Source organism: Leuresthes tenuis, unplaced genomic scaffold (assembly GCF_036924035.1).
Source record: "Leuresthes tenuis unplaced genomic scaffold, fLeuTen1.0.hap1 SCAF_22, whole genome shotgun sequence".
NCBI classification, from domain to species: domain Eukaryota; kingdom Metazoa; phylum Chordata; class Actinopteri; order Atheriniformes; family Atherinopsidae; genus Leuresthes; species Leuresthes tenuis.
In genome coordinates this window covers 13,431,740-13,453,367 of record NW_027325376.1, presented here as the reverse complement: position 1 = coordinate 13,453,367, position 21,628 = coordinate 13,431,740, and the positions used below count along the sequence as shown (strand labels likewise).

Here is a 21,628-nt window from a genome sequence, read left to right as displayed (position 1 = left end):
CTTATCACTGCTGACTGGAGAAAGCCTTCCAAATGCTACCTTCTAAAAATACTATCCTTGCGGCTCTTGGTAAATCTTGGTATAAATTGGTCAGTTTACTGCTTGTATCCAAATTGTAGCAATTCAAGTACTAATGGATTAAATGCCCTGAAATGTGGTGCCAACATCATCAGTCCACGTTGAAACATCTACTTGATGAAACCTATCTATTGTTCTTAATGTGCTGTAGAGAAACAACTATTTCCACAGAGTAATTTTGGTATTAAGTGATACTTTTTGTGTGCTCTACACAGCCATTCATTCCCTCACACTCCCTCCCTGGCGTTTCCAGCTAGAGGAGCACATCTCCTGCCGTGATGTGCTTCTATGAACAGCAACTGCGTCATTCCTCTTCAAATTCACAGGGTGTTCATGTGTTAAAACGGGTTTTGCTAAGGCTTTCCTCTTCATTCTCTGCTCGTACTCGCATAAAAAAAGGCATCTTGCACATCATCTTGCACATCATCTTGAGCACAAAATGCACCGACCGCCTGACATTTCATTCATCAGAAGAGCAAGCTGTGTGAATGGAGAGCATTAACATTACAAGCCATTACAAGAAAAAGCAACATTGTTTTTGCAATGAAGATGAGAGGACTGCAATCAGAAAGTTGTTAGTTGTGTAAAGTATGGCTGTTTATTGTCGTTTATGGCGTTTTGTTGATACTCAAGAAGTGGGTATCGAGTACAGTAGGCTGCAGCATATTGATTTATACATCACCCATCCTGTGTGATGATCACCTGGATGATATTGGCTAAAAGCACTGACCAGGTTTTTAATTCTCAGCCTTTGGCATAAGTGGGAGGGAACGTTGCGTCGTAAAAGAAAAATACGGTTTCTTGGCAGCACTGTGTGAAAAATGGCTGAACAATTCATAAGAGTTGAAACTCCACAACTGTAACACAAAAGATAAACTTTGATTAAATGATACAAATTTGCAAAGCAGTACTGTTTGTAGATGTATTACGGCTATCAATAGCTTAAGTTTAATAGTCAATATTTAATTGCAATTGATTGCACGAATATCCATAACTATAGTTGTCACAAATTAATTACACTTTTTATTTATGTGTTCTAAATGCACCTTTTTAAGGGATTTTATTTTTAGATTTCACTTATCAACATGGGGCAAACAAATATGCTTGCTTTATAAAAATGCATATTGTAATTTATTCTTGCAACAATCCAAAGAAATTGTCTTGGAAAGATATTGTCCAGAACATTCTTGAATGAATCATATGGCATAGTTTTGAAGATGATCTTGCCTTTTGTTTTTTCTTAAATCCATTTGAAGGTCCCATCAAGCCACAAGATTAGACTACATGCCTTCTTTAATTCCTGTTAACAGAACATGTCTATGTTGATCCTGCGTCAAAAAAATTCATGGTGTTAAGGGGAATTTTCCTGACCTTGTTATTAACGCATTAGTCTTGACAGCCCTTACATATATATTATGATATAACAGGCCTCATGAACGAGGAGAAACATTTTAATCTGATCAGGCTATCATCCCTTGATTAGACAGTCAGACCTGCTGAAAAATACATCAAAAGGACTGAGTTTCAGTTTGTGTATTTGGCTGCACACACACTGTAGAGTGATGGATAGAGGCACAGGCACAGGATGCAACATTCTCACACGGGAATTCTTGGAACAAGATATTACAACAATAAACTTGAAGGTGCTTGCCACAAAAATTGATTGCTGATGTCAGTTCTTAGAATAGTCTTGAGTGACATCATTTAGAAACTGTACGTGTTTTCTTTGGAAGCTTTTTCTTCCACATACCGTGCTGGGACGTGTAGACATGTGCAACCAGCTGGATTGTTGGCTCAGTGTTTCACGTGTGTCGCCTCGGAGGGAAATCCCACATTGATGCAAGGAGGAAAATCACACACCTCGTACATCCCATAATGCATGCTGGTTTACCAACAGACAGTTCAGCCTGCCCGGAAATATTGGAAGAAAATGTGCAAGAGCAAGCTGGTATATCTGTCACATTTGTCAGAACCACACAATGACAATAAAAAGGACAAACAAAAATTCCCCTGAAGATTTCAACCACAGTGACCTTGTGACCTTGTGAGCAGTTTTAGGACACGAGTATTCTGGGAATTCTCTCCTCGTTGTCCCCAACACTAACTTGATATTGGAAAATATTGTTAACGGATGTAATCTGAGGCGACTTCTTCCTGGTGCCAACAGGTTCTGCTGCTACCAGCTTCAAACTGCTCTCTTGCTGATGAAAAGCCACCCCAGTTCTATTACGGGAAATGGTGTTTGCATTGAGAATGAAACTGAGTGACTTCTTAAACTCTCTTAAGCAACTTCAACAGTTTTGACCCAGATCCCGGTATTAAGTTGAAACTGCTGACACTTCCTGCAACTGCCGGGGAAGTTTCTGCCGTGTTTTATTATACCAACAACTCTGCTTACACCAGTAAATCCTGTCTATTTTATCACACCCACATTTCATAATGACATTCCCAACCTAATAAAACTTAGTCATAAAACTCATGAAGCTCCTAAGTTCATACAGAAGGAGGACAAATATATTGATTAAATTAACATCATCATTTATTTGAAATGTCATAACTATTAATGTAAAAACAACTATTTCAGTTTATTCCTACTCCCTGAATATTACCAAGACTACTCCCAAGCTTCTGTGACATATAAGAGCCTTTTAAAAGAGCCAATAAGTTGACATAAGAAGGTTGCTATGGTGTTATGTGTTGGTCAAAAATGTTTCCAACCTGTTTGAGACCAGAGTTTTTTTTAGATGGTTTATTTTTTTACTCTTTTGACCAAAACAAATTGTGCTGACATTTATCAGGTTGTTCCTTCAGTATCTAGCATTCATTATTGTAATTCACTTTTGCTACCGCTATGCTCTGGGTGACTACTACCAGATCTTCAAATTGGATTTCAATATTTTTGTATGTATTCAGTGCTTATTTCTACCCCATTGTGCATTCTTGCCATTGCTTATGTTAGCTTTTCTACAGATATTGTCGAACCTTTTTGGCAATAGTTCTCTTCAGCATCTGTCCTTACTTTTATTTAACCTTTATCAATGGCAGCCAAATTATTGGGCTTACCAAGGAAACTATGGACACTTAGCTGTCGGAACTGTGGGATGGTTGTAAAAAGTTACAACCCAACGATGTCGTAGCAAAAGCTGGTAGACAACATGGTAACGAAGAAGTGATTAAGGATGAGCCTAAATGCTAGCTAATCAATAATGCACACTTGCCCCCATCTGGATGGGGGATAAACTACAGGTGGTCGAAGTGTGCTTTAGTTAGCGATGCTGTGAATTGTATGATTCAAGCTCTTTGAGTACAATGGGAGCTCAGAGATGCTGAACAACATTCACCTTGACTAAAATGTGCAATCACTGAACTCATTGAGTGAAACGTGTTTCACTTACTGCTGTCATGTGACTTTTGGCTGTAATTTTCCGCTTTGCAGATCCGTAAGCAAATGCAAAATAATCTGTGCACAAATGCCTGTAATTCGCACTCCACAACAACAGGTGGCGTCAGGTTCCAGGCTCCAGGGTGAATCTGCCTTCAGCCATTGACTTTCAGGCTGCTCAGCCTAAGCCACCGAGCGAACTGTTTCACTTTTACTGCAAACTGCTTTTTGAAGTAAGTTAGATATTTAAGATATTTGATTGCTTCAGCTAATGCAAACAAGAGCTAGATTTTACAACAATTTATATCTAACCAAGATGCTAGCTTAGCTAGTTTGTTGATACAAAAGGCATATTTTTTAGTATTCTTTTTGCTGCTTTCAAGAGTGACTAGTGAAATTAGTGCCTTAGTGCCTAATTATTAGGATAATGATGGTTTCATATAGCATGTAATTATTCAGTCAGCTGCCTTCAAGGCTGATTGTAGAGACTAGTGCCTTGCAGGCTGGTGAATAGTTTTAGTTGTTTAGTAAATTGAAATTTTCTTATAGAATTCAACTGGGCTTTGAATAATTAGTTTATTTACATTTATATTTATATATTTATAGTATGAAGAATGAAAATATGAAATCATAATTAGCCTAATAATCAGCCTGCAAGGCACTATTTTAAATGCAAATGAATGCAAAGTTTCTTGGTGGAACCTCCATTCTTATGTTTAGGCAACGGCAAAACCGGCTTTGTTAGGTTAAAGTGTAGACAACAAAATTAATTGGTTAGGCTAAGAAAAAAATTACAGTTTGGTCAGCCCAATGTTGCTTGAAAACTTGTAAATTCTTCTTCATCAACTGATTACTGATCTTTTCACCAAAGCTGTGGTGTTGTTACCACCGCCTGGGCTAGAAACTGTGACTGTGGAGTTAAACCTGTCTGTGGTGCTTGCACATAATTTGAGCACATAATGCACTTCCAGTTTGTAATATGGTGTTAATCTCATCCAGGAAGTACTTCAAAAACTTCAGCTTGATCAAGAATGGTTCACTTTTGATAAAGGTTTAATTGAATCCTAAAACATTAGACTTTTGATTGCTGAGTTTGTATTTCTGTATCTTTTCGAGTTTCTACACGATCTTAGTTTTAAGTTTTATGATTTAATTATTCTTTTTAGATATTTAAAAAAAAAATCTTAGCAGGATTTTCTACCTCTGTGTTTAGATTAGAGTGCTGTGTTCCCCTTCTCCCAGTGATTCATCAAGTCGTTCGTTCTCACTCAGTGTGTCTACAATATGAAATTAATTCGATTTTAGTTGGATTATGCTCCTTATTTGAGCAAGGGTAATTATCCTTGGATATATGGCGGTGAATAAATCGAATGATTGGCACAAAGCATGTCATACCCCGGTACGATAGGTGGCGCTTTACCCATTTCAACTAGTGGTAATAATGCCACTTCCGGTTGACCTCTTCATCACCTACAACAAAACTCAGGCATTCGAGATAGATGGCGAACGAAGAGCAAGATGAAGCTACGTCCCTCTACATTTCGTTTGTGACAAGCTGGTTATTGCACAAAGGCGATGCACAACAGCGCATTGTCCATTGCGTTGTGTGTTTCTTTCCGACGGCGGCGACAGCAACAGTAATATCGTCTCCTTCGACTTCCGGGTCACGACCCTGGGAAAAAATCTCGAGCATGCGCAGAACTCTTCCCAATTCACCAAGTCCAATTCACCAAGTCCAATTCACCAAGTCCAATTCACCACATGCTTCACTGTCTACAAGCATGCAACTGCTTCCTTGTTGTTTATTAGATTTTAAGTATTTGAGGAATTTTACAACTTTTGTTTTGGTGCTCGTTTACGCAGGAAAAAGATTGCATTTTTGGAAAATGTCCTCAAATCTCCAGCGTTTTAACGGCTACAGGTCGTTTTCATTCTCAAAAATCTTTTGTTTTATAATCGGCGTACGTTTTATTTTACAAAGTTTTAGCTGTGGTTATATATTCTATCCAGCGTGTGTAGCTCTTGAAACGAAACCGGAATAGCTTCCAGGTGCAACAGGAGATCACAGAATGAGCTGTGTATGGTCGGAGGAAAAGACAAAAATATACAGAGAATATATAATGGGGGAGCGAAGGTAAACAGAGATCAGGCGGTGCTTGATCATAGAACATCCCTCCTCTCATGAAAACCATCAAATAATTTCCACACACCACAACCAAGAGGACACACAGCACACACATACGCACACACACTTCCAGTTTCCTTGAAGTGGCTCATGTAGGAGTACTAATTGTGGCGAACAATCTCTCCTGGCAGCAAAACTACAAACAAACAGAGCTCAGTTTGTTTTCACCAAGAGTAATTTGAAATTTGGTGTGTATCTTTCAGTCAAATTTCATCTTTTTTCTGGAGATTTGTATTAACCTGGTGTTGTTAGGTTGTTACTTTGGTGCTCATTATAATAGTATTTGCTCCCCATTTGGGTCTCAGCTTCTGTCTTCTGTCAAGCCAAAAAAAAATAGATAAATAAATAAATAAAACCTCAAGGCCAACATGCCAGAATAACAGCATGTGTCTTCTTGATGTTCACAAACCTCAGTGATCTGTGGGCTGAGAAATAGAAACAGATATGAAGGCAATGAGAGGTAAGTCGGTTTGCTGAGAGCCTAAAGTGCACCACAATTTTATCTGTATTCCCTTCGTCACGACCCTTGGAGTTTCATACACACATATACATATACACTTTGAAGGGTTCAATACCAAAATAAATTTCACAACGGGAAGAAAAAGAATAAAATAAAAGACAAGAAATTACAAAAACATTAGAGGGGCTTTTCACACTTGGCTGGTCAATACGGTCACACTTGAGTTGTCACTCGTTCACCTGACCAATGTGTGGGTCAGTCTTACCTGTAAGTTGTGTACCCGCCTGAAAGAGCGAGTTATGGTTCAGGATCAAAAGTTTGGATGTAAACGAGAGACATTACTGCATTATAAGTGCTAGGAAGATGATTCGTAGGACCACCTCCTCTGTTTAAAGATGTTTTTTCCAGTTTAACATAGATGGCTTTTTGACTCCTCTCTCAAACCATCTTTTTTTTACAGAATGTGTACATTACTGTCCTCAAAAGAGTGTCACTTCCCCTGTAAGTGACCTGCCGAGAGTTGACCTGAAGAGATGGCTCTCCTGTGTTGTACCATGTGCTTGTGAAGCTGTTGTATGGTCTCTCCTATATAAAGATCTTCGCTGCACTGTGCTGCATATACGACGCCACTAGGTTTTAGTGTTTTGTCCTTTGGAGGAAGGATCTTTGTAGTTTGAAATGATCTGGAATGTCACGTTTGGTGAAGATCCTTCTAAGACTCTTTCTCAGACACACCTGCCACATATGGAATTACAATGTGTTTGTGCCTGTTCTTTTTAGCTTCTCTAAATTGTGTTGTTTGGTCCATATTTCTTTGCTGATTTAACAAAGGCCCAGTTTGGATATTCTTAAGTTTCAAGTGCTTTCTTGAGTGGTTGGTGTTGCTTTTGTTTTCTCTCAGGGTTGTAAGTCATTCTCTTGCAGTAGATAGTGTGAACACTTTTTTTTAAAATTATTATTCTTGCTAATTCATACACCTCTGAAGTAGCTATTGTAGAAAAGGGTCATGATATTTGTGCTCCTGAAACTGCAGAAACCCACTACTCATCTCAAAGCTGTTTTAAATTTCTAGGTTGAACACACAGTCTTTCAATTGTTTAAAATGTAATTCTTGAATTTAAACAGGTTACTAACATTTGCATCCCCAAGTCATTTTCACTTTAACACATTTTCAGACTTCAAAGAAAAAGTGACAGCGCTCAGGACTCATATACAACCAATCGATGGGAAGAACTAGCAGTGACAAAAGCCCCCCCTGCTGGGTCTCCTCATGTCACCAGAATATAGGCAAAGAAAACATCACTTGAACTCTCAACTTCCAACTGCAAGCCAGGATCTACAATTTAGGCCTACCCAAAAACGCATAGCTCCCCAGTGCTGAAGGGGGCAGTAGTATGCACACTTGATCATAAGGTAAACAATGATATTGTTTGTTTTGTGTATTTTGGTAATATCCTACTCAGCTGGTCTCTCTTTAGTCTTTATTATCAGTTGGTCTCCAGTTACGTCACTTTACATGGTAACCTTGTATTGAAAGTGTTTGGTAACCTTGTATTGAAAGTGTTGCTTGTTTTGGAGAAATGAAGGCAACCAGAACATGAAGTCATGTGTAACATGTTAAGTTAGCCATTTGATGCTGCTATTGCAGATCTGATTTTATGGCACCGACATGCTGCTTGTAAGCACACAGTGATGTGGCTCTGAGTCCCTACTGTGTTATTTGTGAATTACCAAAGAAGAATGACTACGGCTTAATGGGGACATCTTTTTTTCCAGGTGCAGTTTCCATGTGTTTGTGGTAGTTATTGGGTTTTAAGTACAGTGTGTGCTGTATTTTGTACAGCTCAAGGTACTCTACCACTGTCAAAAATGTTTTTCATTGGATAAATAAGATATAAATTCTTTTTACTACATGTGCCATAGATACATTCTGTGTAACCATTTACAAAAATGTAATGTCGTCTTGAAGACAGATGGACATAAAGCCACCCATTAAGCATCCTGCTTACTTGTTTGTTCTAGGTTGTGAACTGAATATTAGAGTATTTCCCAGTCTAGCAACATTGTCTGGTATACACATTTAAGAAATGTACTATTAAGAAATCTTTTTCACTTTATGGTTTATTACAGGAGTACACATAACAGTCTTGGTAACAAAAAAGGGAAAGGAAAACACCAGCACAAGACATTCATATTCGAACTAAATGAACATTTTTTTCCTGTAAAAAGAAATACAAATATGTACAGAATTACATTAAACAGGTTCAGAAACCAAAAGGTGAGAGGAAGGGGAAGTGTAGTCGCATGGCACTTTAAAAAATAAAAATATCTGGCAAGTGCTTTCAGTTTTCCATAATTAATATAAAATAAAATGCAGTGATAATAAGTCTGAATAACAAAACAAATAATTATTACAGTAATCAAATCAATAATATTAACATTTTAAACAGTTTACAATATAAATTGAAATACATAACATTCTAAATACATCCAATATTTACCAAAGACCTTCTCATGTAGGCTAAAAACTCTAAATCTGTAATAGAATAAAAAATAGCATTTCAAATATCTTATAACAACAATATTATTCATACAATAACATCAATATTAGGTTATTAGTAGATGTAAATAGCTAATTTTCTCCATGGCTTGCTAAGGAATATTGTACAAATTAATATACACTATAATCTGTTGATGCTCTTGTTTGCTTTCACAAAATGCAAAATATTTTAATGAGCTAAATAATATATAAAAAAGGGAAAGAAATTGCAAATCTCACTCGATACAAACTATTGCAATCTAGAATTCTCAGTTAGAAAATGTACACAAGAAAAGCAGCAAAAAAGTCTATTTTCATATTTTTCTATCGTGAACAAATCAGTGGTGTGGTTGGTAGAAAAGAAGAAATTTGTGGTGGCACAGGAAGATCCATCTGAAATGGACAGGATTGTCCAATTTATTAAAAAAAAAAGAAAAAGTCCTCTGAGTGTGACTCCCACCCTCCCCTTAAATCTCATTGGTCCTTCTCTCATGCTTCAGGTGTGAGCTTAGAGCTCTGCCCATTGATTCTAAAATGTTCCAAAGATCCAATAGCACGTTCCTGAATCCGTTGTGGAAGCTTTTCCCAATATAGGAAAGAAGAACAGAGTTGTCCTCTTGGATTACGGAACATACAAACTCATAGTTCTGATTGTGCAATCATCTCAAGCAATTAATCTCTTTCAGCTCATATAGTTGCTCAAACCCTGGAATTGATTTAGCTTTGCATTCTTATTGTTGATTGGAGGAGCAGCAAGTAAGAATGTCACCTTCGCAAAACTCAGAATGGCTGCCTCCAAGGAGCCAGGAAAATAAAACGAGCACACAAATGAAACAAACGGAAGAGCAAGGCAACACTCAAGCAGCATGTATATATGTCTCCTCCTCCCTCTGCTCCTCCTTCAGGCCAAGAAGTTGCACTGCTTCATGAGAACGAGTTCTCTAATAATGTACTTGTACATTAAACATAAAAGTATAGTCTCAATACAAGTTGGAAGTGTAGTTTATGAGTCAAAGCACAAGTTTAGAGAATTTACAATGCAGAGCCAGACCATATTACCACCAAATAGGATTTCTTGTTGGTTGTTTCTGCCCACAAAAAAAAACAAAAATTGAAACTGGTTGCAGAGCATAAATACAATTGGTGAAACCAAAATGTTAATAATTAGCTAAGCAACTGGTCCAGCTCTGAAACTGTTGGAAGATTAGGAGATATTATGTGCATTCTGGGAAAATCTGTGTTCAAGGTGGAATTCAGAATTTCAAAGGAGAACTCTGTTTGAATTCTGGATCCCCAAAAATATAGTTTGCAGAATGTAGAAGATCGTGGAAATTGTAGCAATCTTACAACAAGAAGAAATAAAGTTACATCCTCTAAAGATGTCCCAGTTCCTCTTTTCTTCAAAACCATTTTCAGTGGCATCACATTCTGGCATTTTGTCAGACATCACAAGTTATAGGTACACTTTAGAATCAGTTTTCAATACACTGGACATTGTACAGCATGCTGAAATGGTCTTTTAGTTTAGTTCCTAAACCTTATAAAGTAGTTTTGGTTCTTAGAATTTTTCTAAGAGAGTTCGGCTTTCCAAACCTAGCCAATTAGTTTTTTTTCCTAAACCTAACCAAGGAATTTGGTGCCTAAACTTACAATTGTAATAGGAAGTGGGGGGAAAAGCTTTCTATTGTTAATCTTCAAGTTGCATGTTTCCTCCTTCCAGTTGACTCATAAGGACCTTGTCACTTGCTCATTGACTTAAAATCTTAATAATGATGTCCGCTTGATGTAGAAGGGCACTGACACCATGGGCTTTGACGGAAGTATTTGACGCCCCAAAAATGAGAATTAACTGCTGCTTTTGTTGTAATTTCAGTTGCACTTTTCTATTATTTAGTCAAAGCACTGATGTCCTTGATCGTTTAGTATCTAATATTTCCTTGCAATCCTAGTATTAGATAAAAGCTTATTTCACTTAATGGCTCATGTATGGATGAAGATATTATGGCAACTGCTGCCCAAAAATGTTGTGAGGAACTCCACAGGCAGAGGCAGATGGAAAAACAGCAGTTGAGGTTGTCCTAAGCAACAAATTGCCCATTTACATCCCCTTTTTAAAAATAAAAAAATAAAAATAAAATCTCCTGCAAGTACGTATTTCCTGATTATCCATATAGCTCAATATTTCAGAGCACATCATTTTCCTTCGCTGCCTGCATTGATACTTCACTATAACTAGAAGTACTGCTTTAAGTATACCAAATGTGCTATGATCCCTTTGTCTAGATCTGTAAGCAAGTACACAATTTTCATTTTGATAGATCAGAAAGGGGGAAACCAACACCCCTCCCCACTTTTTTTTTGGATGAAATAGCCAAAAAGCACGTGTTTAAGTATGGTGGCACCATTAAGAACTCTGGATCAAAATTTCCTCAGAATCTGGAACTTTCAGTTTATATATTCATCTCTTTTACCCTGCTAGACAACTGAAATGGTTCACTGACATTGATTAAGCAGAAACAAATTGGTAGAATATTATTTTCTTTCATCCTATACCCTGTTTCATCCATCTTGCCGCCACAACCACCTTCAACACTTCATTTCACCAAATGTCCTCTTGTGCACTACCCACTTTCTCCTTGAAATTATATTACATAGCTTTTTGTACATAATTTGTCTGTATATTTCTTTTAAAAAATACACATAATAGAGCATAATTAAGAACTTTTTGGCAGCTTCTTCCTTTCTTAAAGGAAAGTCCAGATCATCAGGTGTGACAAGAGATGAAGACTTCTGCTTTCAGTCTGAAAGGAACCTCCTACTTGGCAGAACAAAGGTGGAGAGGGAAAAAAATAACTCTGAAATTCCTTCTTCCTTCCTTCAGTCTTCTCCCATAAGACACTATCGCTCAACCCCACCACCACCACCACCATTCATCAACCCTCCACCCCTCAAACTGTTGCCCCAAGTAACTCTTCTGATTTGGCCATGATCTCATTCTGGTTGGAGTCCAGGCCGTAGAACTTGACCTTTAACCCATCGACCGGGTGAACAACAGGGACTGTGACAACTCGGGGGAACTGCCGAGTGGCCAGCTCAAAGCGGCTGGTGCTTGCCAGCTCAATGGCCAGGATGCGAAGAAAGAGGGTGGCGAGCTGCTTTCCCAGACAGGACCTGACACCACCACCAAAGGGCAGGTAGTGGAAGCGCCCCTCTTTGTCTTCACCCCTCTCTTGGCTGAATCGGTCGGGATCAAAGGCTTCCACATCCTTGAAGACTGCAGCTGTGTCATGAGTGTCTCGAATGCTGTACATCACACTCCAGCCCTTTGGAATCTGCACTCCCTGGAGACAAACAGAAAAAACACAACATTAGAATAATGAATTAACCAGAATTACATTATTCTGCAGTAATCAGTCCAGAAAAACTATGCTGCACTATGGCAATTTTAGCATTTTGCAACTTGTATTGAGTCATACTTCTTATTTATTGGTATATGATGAAGATGGATCAAAACACTCACATCTAGTTCGAAGGTCTGCATGGCGGTTCGGTAGGCCCCAGAGACAGGTGTAAAGAGTCTCAGCACCTCCTTGATGACACAGTCCAGGTACTTCAGGCTGACAATGGTGTCCAGCCTCAGCTCTCCTTCAGGACAGAGGCAGCCATTGTGGAGGAGCCCTCTGGCTCTCAGCTCCTCCCTTAGACGCTCCAGGACAGTAGGGTGGCGGAGGAGCTGCATGATGAGGGAGGTGCTCGCGCTGGCAGTGGTGGCAAAGGCAGCAAAGATGAGCTCGATAGTTGATTCCTGTGGCACGATAAAGAGTAAGATGTTGCATCAGATCACTTTCTTACTTACTTAACTTTGTTAATCATCTTCTGATTTTAGCTTGCATCACAGAAGCAGGCCCTGTCAATAAATTATTACACTGCAAGTAATAGATTTCAGTTGCATTCTGATGCATTTTGAATACACTAAACTTTTGTTGTTTAATTTGTATCAAGCCAAACTGTGAGCAAATCCAACCAGGGATCTAATATCCATTACCAAGTGGTAGAGCCAAGGGGAGGAATTGGGATTGTGCCTTCCTTTTGGTGCCAATCCACTACCCAACACCTTAAGCTCATAACAAAATTAGGCCAAAAACAAGAATTTCAAAAGCCTAATATGTAATAAAAGTATGTTGTTTTTAATTCCTGAAAAGTACGAGGATGTTATCCAATAACAACACTTTCTGTGCCGCGCTGGGTCCATTATTAGGCTTCTGGAATAAATAACACCAATGCTTGGCAGCACAGTTCACATTGTAAACCTCTCATCTGCCACCATCTGTGTCAAAACACACTTGGGCGTCATCCTACATGTGTATGTGTGTGTTTTTATACGTATTGGTCAAAAAAACTGAAAGAGAGGACCTCAGCCTGGGCCTCTGTGACAGGGCCTCCCCAGTTCAGTCTGTGTGTGCGTGGGTGAGTGTGTGTGTGTACAGGAGGCCTCTTTCAGACCCCTAGCAGGGCAGGGGCTGTATTGACTTATTTTTGGCTCTGGACTCAACCCAGAAACCACAAAGAGTGAGAGAGCAGCAGAGTAGTTTCCATAGAATTCCACAGAATTACATAAATAGGTAAATAGAGGGTGTGCCTGTCCTTGACTGTGTGTGTTTCTTTTACTGTTTGCCTGTTAGCATCAGATTAGCATCGCTTCATATTTTACAAGAGGATGTGTATTATGAGTCACTTGCTTGGCTTGCATAGTGGTGATAGTGCACGCACGCAGGTTGTGTTTGTTTACATGCTTCTGTGTGTGACTGACTTGATGTGCATCTGGCTTCTCTACAGCGTATGTTTGGAGTGCTAATCCTCCTTCCCAGATGTGTTTTTGTGCAGAGGTGTATTACCTTTAGCTCCTGCATGGTGAGCTCGGTGCCATTCTCTTTGGCGCTCTCCATTAGGACGTCCAGTGCGTCACTGTAGTCCTTTCCCTGGGAGCACAGTGGCTTCTCCCTGATGGCTTTCTCTATGCTTTTCTGAAGGGTGTCTCGTGCACGGATACCCTGCAAACATACACAGAACATGTTAACCTTCCTACTACAAATGCTTTTTTTTTTTTTTTTACAGAAATTCACCCAAATATTACTTCCTTTTTAAAAAATTAAGCATGAACTTTGCACAAAGGGAATAATTTAAATCTAACAACTTACCTTCCTATAGCCGCTAAAAGGCAGGTCTATGGGGAGACTGAAGAGGTTGTTTACAAAGTCCTGAAAGGTTGAGAACAAATGCCTCATTTCCTCATCGGACACCCTGAAACCCAGCAACACCCTCACAGCCATGGTGAATGACAACCTCTGGCTCTCCCTGTGGAGAGACAACCAGTCAGTGACGTCCAACAAACTTTTAAAATGAAACTTTTACACAGGTGATTAACATAAAATACTTTTAAAATTCACGACAGTGTCATAGATGAAACGGGTGGATTATAACTTCTTTTGGCCTTGGATGTCTTAGTAAGAGCTTTGTGTAGTCATTGGCTACATTTCAGATTGTTGAGTTGTCATTTAAATAAATAAAAAATTCAACCCCCTCCCCAAAATATCCTTAATTCTTCCTTTTCCTATCACTCCTCTCATACACTCAGGTATATCACATGTGCATTAGTCTGAGTATTCAAATGATTTCATATATTAAAATATGCCAAAATGGTACTTTTACTTTAATACTTCAACTACATTGTGCTGTAAATACTACAAAAATGATTCATGCTGGACTTTTGTTTGTATTTTTACTATTTAAATTGCTTTCTTGGTGCTTATGTTCAAGAAAATGATTAGACTTCGTCTTCTATTACCACTGCTAGGAGCTGTGCAGTACCTGTAGACGTTGATGGGCTCGGGGTTGGAGCTCCACAGTCTGAGGCTCTCCTGGATGACCTGCTGGATTTTAGGGAGGTATGACTCTAAGGCCTCATGGCTGAACACTTTGGCAAACACCTGCAGACACAAAGTGAGAAGCATATGTTTTTTTTTTTCCCCAAATACACACCCATGGTCAAGATCAGAAATCTCTTTCAATTCTTACAAATTCATAAATAAGGTGAATTAGTCACAGAGCCTTATTTGAACCACTGCAAGTCAATGCAGAAGACAAAATCCTGCAGATTATGTACTGTAATCTCCTTATAGTTCGTACAAACACAGAGACTGTTGCGGAAAATCCTAACTGGCGGGGTGTGTGATCAGAAAGCAGAGGAACAGGTTTACTCTGTTGAAATGTTTCAGGTCATTATCGCCTCTCATTCATTTCCCTGCCAGTTACATTGACAAATGGACATGATTGCTGTAAAATTTGGTGGAAAGGTCAGCTGTGGACTAAGGGGGAGTTGATGGATTTTTGGTTTAGATAACACCTCTTTGCGACCATCATTTGAGTGACACCTAGAAAAAAATCCTCCATTTTCTGTGATGCCCTTGCCCAGTCCTCCCTCCCCCCTCCCACCTTGTTCTTTACAGAGACTTATACATTGTGGAGTTTTTTCCCTGCAGTCAGCAGAACTAGAATGATGGGCAGAAAGAGCAGGAGAGAGGAGGGGGCAGACTTAAGTCTTTCCTGGCTGCTTGTAGTATTTCTCTGTTTGAATCAGTCACCAGACGTCAGTGCTGTTTGGACAAATAACATTCCTCGATTTAACTTCCAAAACTGCCCTTAACGTAGTCTGACATTATTACATAGAAGTAGAGAACAGTTGAGAGGAATGAGAAAAGGGTGTTTTTCTGAATATAACAAAGTTACTAAAGCTTGGTTTTACTTGGATGAGTAGAATTACTTTCTTTGCATGTAATCTTCGGGGTTATGATGAGAACAGAGCAAAAAGGTGCTGCTTGCTGGGTGACAACTATTTGGCGGCATGCAGTCGGGCAAAGTTGGCTGGTTGGCTTTACAAATTAGTTTTAAAAGAGAGCAGTGTTCAATGCTTTCTCAAACCATTGAGGGCTTTTTTTATTCTCCAATTTAAGTCCCACTGATTTTTCCATTACAAGGTTTTATTCAATGAGCAGTTGCAGGAAGGCAATGCAGCACATTCTCGAGCAAAGTTCGACGACTTGTACACATGGTTTGCATTTTCTGCTCAATGAAAAGAGACTGGACTATCTGTACAAGCAAATTCCCTATTAGACTGTGTGTAATGACTGGTCGCCAGTCAAACCCATCAGTTCACTATCAGAGGCTCGCAGTTGTTTTGATTTGGGTTCATTCAAAAGTCAAACAAATTTGTTATGACCATGTATTAAGTCTTTACTTTTATGTTTATTTTAAGCTTTTGAGTTTCATGAGCTCCTTCTTCAATCGAAAAAGGAAGTAGAGAAGGAAGAAAGGAGCTTCCAGAGGGAGTTGAAACCAGGCCAGTGGGGGTACATGTGGTTCTTGAGGTTGATTCTTCAGCCACGAAACCACCTTTTGGGCACTCATACTCTTATTTAGTCCTCTTCCTCATTTTGTCTCCTCCAATGCCCCCCATTCCCTTTGTGCCTTCTCATTTCTCAAAACCCGCTTCCCTCCCTCTGCTGCCCTCTTAATGAATGAACAATAGTCTGCTGAGCTAGTGCTGTGCACATGGAAATGTGATTGTGTGACTTACATGTATTGTGTGTTTGGGAGTGGTTTGAATAGATCAGTCTTCTAAGATGTTAGCCTTGCTGACTTTTTTTTACTAATCTGGTAGTCAGTTTGTTAGGTTGAGGAATAATTCAGTGGAACTATTGTTTCCATCCAGCTGTTTTTCCAGCTGAAAAATGTTTCTTTGCTTTTTTGTCATTTCTTTGGCGATCTATAGGCTAGTCTCTCACTTGCCAGATGGATGTAAAAACTGGACACACGTTTTTAGAAGTTAGCATGAATATCTGCGTTAACAATGAAAAGAGAAACTTTAATCTCGCACTGAGGGGATACTGAAAGTTGACTGGGCAAAAAAACTGGTTGAGCCAGAGGAGACTCTGTAGCGTTATGAGTTTAGACATTTAACTCTTCTGTACTGGATTATGCATAATTGCTCAATTTGAGTGAGCACTTTGCGTATTCCTACACACACACACACACGGACCCACAGACACTCTGACATAAATAGACACAGAGCAGTGGGGTTGAACTACTGTAGGACCAGTGAGTCAGTCTGTGTGTGGAGGACTGGCTCCGAAAAGGTAACTACAGGTTAGACAAACATGGGCCCAGCATCTCACTACACAACCTGGCTGCCAATCAAATGCAGTTTTATGCAATGTCACTCTGGGACGTTCCAAGTTCCACTCAGGACGAGGGTTTAGGGGCCGGCGTTTGTGTGTGGTGGGGGGGGGATTGTTCAGTACAACAGTCATTTTGCTGCACCACAAAAACGTGACTGTCTACTGTTGCCTGCAGTGCAAAGACACAGGCTTTAAGACACACACGCACACTTTCAGACTCTTACACACACAGACACAGTTGTCCTAATAACGTCCATATGTCTTAAATTATGTGAAAGTGCTGCGAGCTGCTGGTTCCACAGACATGTAAAGACTCCTTTATTCTTTTCTCTGCCCTCGCTGCTCCCACCTCTTCCCGTCTCTCCCTGCCCCTTCATCCATCCTCTTTTTAAAAATACTTTTTTATTCCTTGCTCTTTTCTCTCAGTCGGCGCTGTATGTCTTTCCATGTTTCTATCGTCACTTTGAATCAGAGAGGGTCTGTTTTGTAAGTGTGTGTCTCTGTTTTTTTTAACCATGTTTACAGAATCACATCAGCAGTACAGAGTAAACGTCTCAAACATGAAAGTTGAAGATGCAAATATCTACTCCTTTTCAGTTTTCAGTGCGTTCCCAAAGATGCATCAAAGAGACAGCCGACAGCCTGACTTGAATATTTCTGTTTTGTTAGGCTTCAGTAATGTTCTCCCAGCGATTTATTGCTAAAGTTGCATCCAGTGGACTACATCCATGTAGCAATGTTTTATTTGAGTTAATAAGACATGTTGCATCACTGTGGCTTATTGTTAACTTATATAGTACTATAGGGGTCAACTCCACCACATCTCAGAGGAATTCTGTTCTTTGTAAAGATGTTAATGCATCAATGAAAATGTCTCTCTATAAATGTATTTTTTTTAAATGACATGTAATCCTGAACAGGCAATACTCCACTCAAAGAGTGTATTTTGCTTTCATTTTCTTTCTAAAAGAGTATCTTTACATTAGTATTCTACATTTTTACTTTCCATTCCTTGACATCTGCATTTTTTAACATATCAGAGCTGTAATACCTTCACTACATGCTCAATTTTTTAAGTCCACTGTAGATTTCTGTACATTTTCTCAAACCGAAGACCACCCCGTCCCTCATTTGGAATGGTGATTTTAAAAACCACCAAAACTGCAGTCTCAAGGGTTTCTTAAGACCAGAAGTGCAAGTAGGAGCTGTATTTATGATTGGTCACAAAATTTCAAGAATCCGCCTTATTGAAGATCCCCACCTCTCACACAGGTTACACCTCCAAAGTAAAAGATGGGAAACCCAGATTGGGCTCTGTTACAAATTGCAATGCCCTCTACTGGTGATGAGCAGAAGGACACCAACTACTCACTGCAATTTGGAGGGACATGGCAACGAGTTAAAAGAGTTGAGGGATTGTGCCATTTTCAAGTTTGATTTACTGCATCAGTTATTCCTCATTATGAGAAACACCCGGCAGCAACTGGCAGAATGTGTCAGGTTGAGGTGTTAAATCAAGCCAAAGGTCAGTTTCTCGTCCAGTCTCCCCTCTCTGTCTCCCACTCTGTTTTTCCTGCCTCTGTTTCTCTTTAATTTAGGGATAGAGTGATGGCTCCAAAAGAAAGAATAACAAGGGGGAAGGAAAATGTGGTGAAAAATAAATAATAAAAAAAAGGGAAAATTAGGGAATCTGGGCAGCTGAGGGGTGAAAAAAAAAAGACTAAGTGAAAGGTATGTCAGTAAGGTGAAAAGAAAGAAGTAGCTGCCACAGCCAACACCATGCACAGCATTGCTCCATCAGGGGGGGACGTTTTTTCCACCGCGGGTCAGCTTGAAGTGTCATGCAGGTCAGATTAAAGTTCAAATGAAATCAACTTTAATGCAGTTTCTCGTGGAGGCCAAAAACTACAGAAATGGCAGATGGGTCCATTTTTCAGTTCTGACATGGCCCAAGTTATAAATGACCAAAAGGTCAGTTCAGTTAGACATTTGATATCACACCTGTCAAAACATACAGCTGTGCGAGAGTCTAGGTGTTCAATATTGTATGCTTTGTTATTAAATGAGACCTCATTTAATCATATTATTGTCTCATAGACGACAGAACTGATTGTACAGAATGAGGAGATTTTGCTGGTTTTCCATCTTCCAAACCAAACACGGTGAACTTGGGTGTGACGTCATTACCAGCAAATGGAACGCAGGTTGATTCACGCTGGGCGTCTCCATCCCCTGCTCTGTGCCACAGCTAATCTATAAACGAGCCAACGTAAGCACTTTGTTGCATTACTGAGGACGTCTTTTCAAATTTTACTGGGTTCTTTTATTTTTATCTTCTCACTTCTTCTCACTTCTTCAAAAACCTTCAAAACCTAGCCTGATAACAGTGAAGTTTAACCATCATCTCATGCTCGTATGAGCTTTGCACATTTAAAAATCGCTTGTTGGCTTAACTGAAACCTCACAGACGTGCTACTGCAGACTGTCCACAAGCATCATGCGTACGGTGATGGTTAGGGGTGAGGTGCAGGTCCTGACTGTTCCGCTCAGGTTGGCCTGTAGTGGAAAGCCAGTCCACTGTGGTTCTTTTGAGAGAGTTAGTTTCCCAGCTTAACACTGGATATATGGAAACTGGCTGGCTCCGTTGATCCACTAAAGGCTAATGTGCTGTGTGAAGATTGTTTTTCCGTATGAAAACCGCAAGGAGGGCAGACACACACAAGGAGGAGCAGTTCTGGTCCAGTGGGTCAGACAGCGAGGCGGTCGCTCATGCTTTTTCTCAGTCGATGTTGTCTCGCTTCTGTCTGTTGACTTAGTTTTATTACGCAGAAAACAGGAGTGAGTGCTGCCAACACACACACACACATGAGCCATGAACACTGCCCAGCTGCCCAACCAACCACCCTCCTGATCTTTTTCTCTGGTCAAAGAACGGGACTTTGACTCTCAAAGCAGCCAGAAGGTCAAACTGACTAATTACGGTATAAACAAAGATGCAGAACTAAACACATCGCCGAGTGTGATAATCTCGTAGTTACAAGGCTCAGTTACATATCTGGGGAGGAATCTGTGTGTTTTCTGCAGCTTGTTGGTTTTACTAATTTGCCCGTGCTACTTCTGTCTCGTTCTAAGAAAAAGGAAACGTATATAGTAGGTGAAAGAAGTCCGAGTGATAGTGAGGATGCAGACATGGGCTGCGCTGAAGAATGCACATGTGTTTTCCAGCATCTTTGCTGACAGTTTGCCCGCTTTTATTGCGTTGATACTATTATTTCAAGTTTTGCTTCTGTCGGAGAAAAGGCTTTAAAGATGAGGCGTTTCATTCTCCTTGGCTCAAAGGTACCAGTACCTCAGAAACTTAAAACTTAAACTTAATTTAAAAAAGAGTATTACATCTTCAAAGAAGTTATTTTCTAAAATGAATCTACATCAGTTGATTTGAGGATCTGTTTGATTGTTTAGGAGGCCAGACAGAACAGCAGCAGGTGTCAGACTGCTTGTCGGTACTGATGTTGCTTAGCAACATATTGTAGGGGTTCAACTTTTACTTTACTGAGCTTGCTTGCAACTTTTTCTTTTGTTTTTTGTTTTACTTTGAGTGCAAGATCGTGTTCAGGTGTGTGCGCACACATGCTTTTGCGTACTGCGTGTGTGTCAGGCCCCCACAGAAAGCCCCTCTTTGTGCCGTGTCGGAGGCAGCCTTCCTAATCAGGGGTCATTACATGAGGTTAGTGCGGGGGTCTCCAGGGAGGGGAGAAGGGATCAGAGCTCAGATTAGACTCAGCCGACCCCTTGCCGTCCCCGGGCACCGCTGCAGCGAAATCTGACCCCGCCTCCAAAGCCCCCCCACTAACACCCCCTACTCTGCAAAGACAAAATGAGACTGATTTACAGGAAAACACAGCAGACTCTGCGTCTTATTCTCCTGATCCTTTGTGTGTTTATCTGTAATGTTGTGTGTTCATCCGCCTGATGTGTATGTGTGAGAGAGGGGAAGGTATGTGCCCTGAGGATAATCGGAGGGAGAGGTAAGTGGCTGATTATCTGAAATGGTCCTGGCTCAGACAAGGGAGAGGAAGTGGGAGAAAGAGAGGGTGAAATGAGAGAAATCAAACAGAGACAGTCAAAAGGAAAAACAGATAATCGAGGACCGTCTCCTGACGTAGACGAGTGGAGGAGAGGCTCGAGAGATTGAGGGGTCGTTCTCACGGTTCAGTAGCCAGAACGATGCTGATAAGACTGATACTGTGTGTGTGTTTGGATTTACCTTGATTCCCCTGCCTTTAACAGACAAGTGTGTGTCTGTTATTTCAGAGAATGAATACTGAGGATGAGCATTCAATGTAAAATTCAGTGGGTATGAAGTAATCAAATTGTGCGAAAGCGTGTCCTTTTTAGAGCTTCGTTTGGATAACTGCTCCTCGCAGAAATAAGCATCACAACTTTTTTGACGGCATGTGGGACATAATTGACTAAAAAGTTAGTTGGTTCTTGGGATGAGAGAAACCTCTGCATCATCACCACTGGCTGAGGTGGACCTCATCATGTAAGCAGATCGGTCTATCGGATATAAGCTTTTCTTTCATGGTACCCGCCATGAAGATCGACAAACATCCCTGATCACGCGTTACAACATTTGAACGTTGGATTTTAGGGGAATTCTGATGGGGAAATTTGCACCTTATGCTAATTCCTCTCACACTGTGCAGACTCTAACGGTCATCTTCTACATCTTGGAAACTTTGGGTGT

General features: G+C 40.0%; 1 protein-coding gene across 1 annotated transcript in view; it reads right to left on the bottom strand.

Moving 5' to 3' along the window:
- Positions 1-8,208: 8,208 nt before the first annotated feature.
- cyp26b1 (cytochrome P450, family 26, subfamily b, polypeptide 1) overlaps positions 8,209-21,628 on the bottom strand; it is a 31,534-nt gene continuing 18,114 nt past the window's right edge. Inside the window, exons 3-7 of the mRNA XM_072376291.1 lie at positions 14,513-14,631; positions 13,843-13,999; positions 13,540-13,695; positions 12,165-12,449; positions 8,209-11,985 (exon numbers count right to left, since the gene is read on the bottom strand). Coding sequence (XP_072232392.1) covers positions 11,593-11,985; positions 12,165-12,449; positions 13,540-13,695; positions 13,843-13,999; positions 14,513-14,631 — 1,110 coding nt within the window. The 3' untranslated portion in view covers positions 8,209-11,592. The remainder of the gene's footprint in view (positions 11,986-12,164; positions 12,450-13,539; positions 13,696-13,842; positions 14,000-14,512; positions 14,632-21,628) is intronic.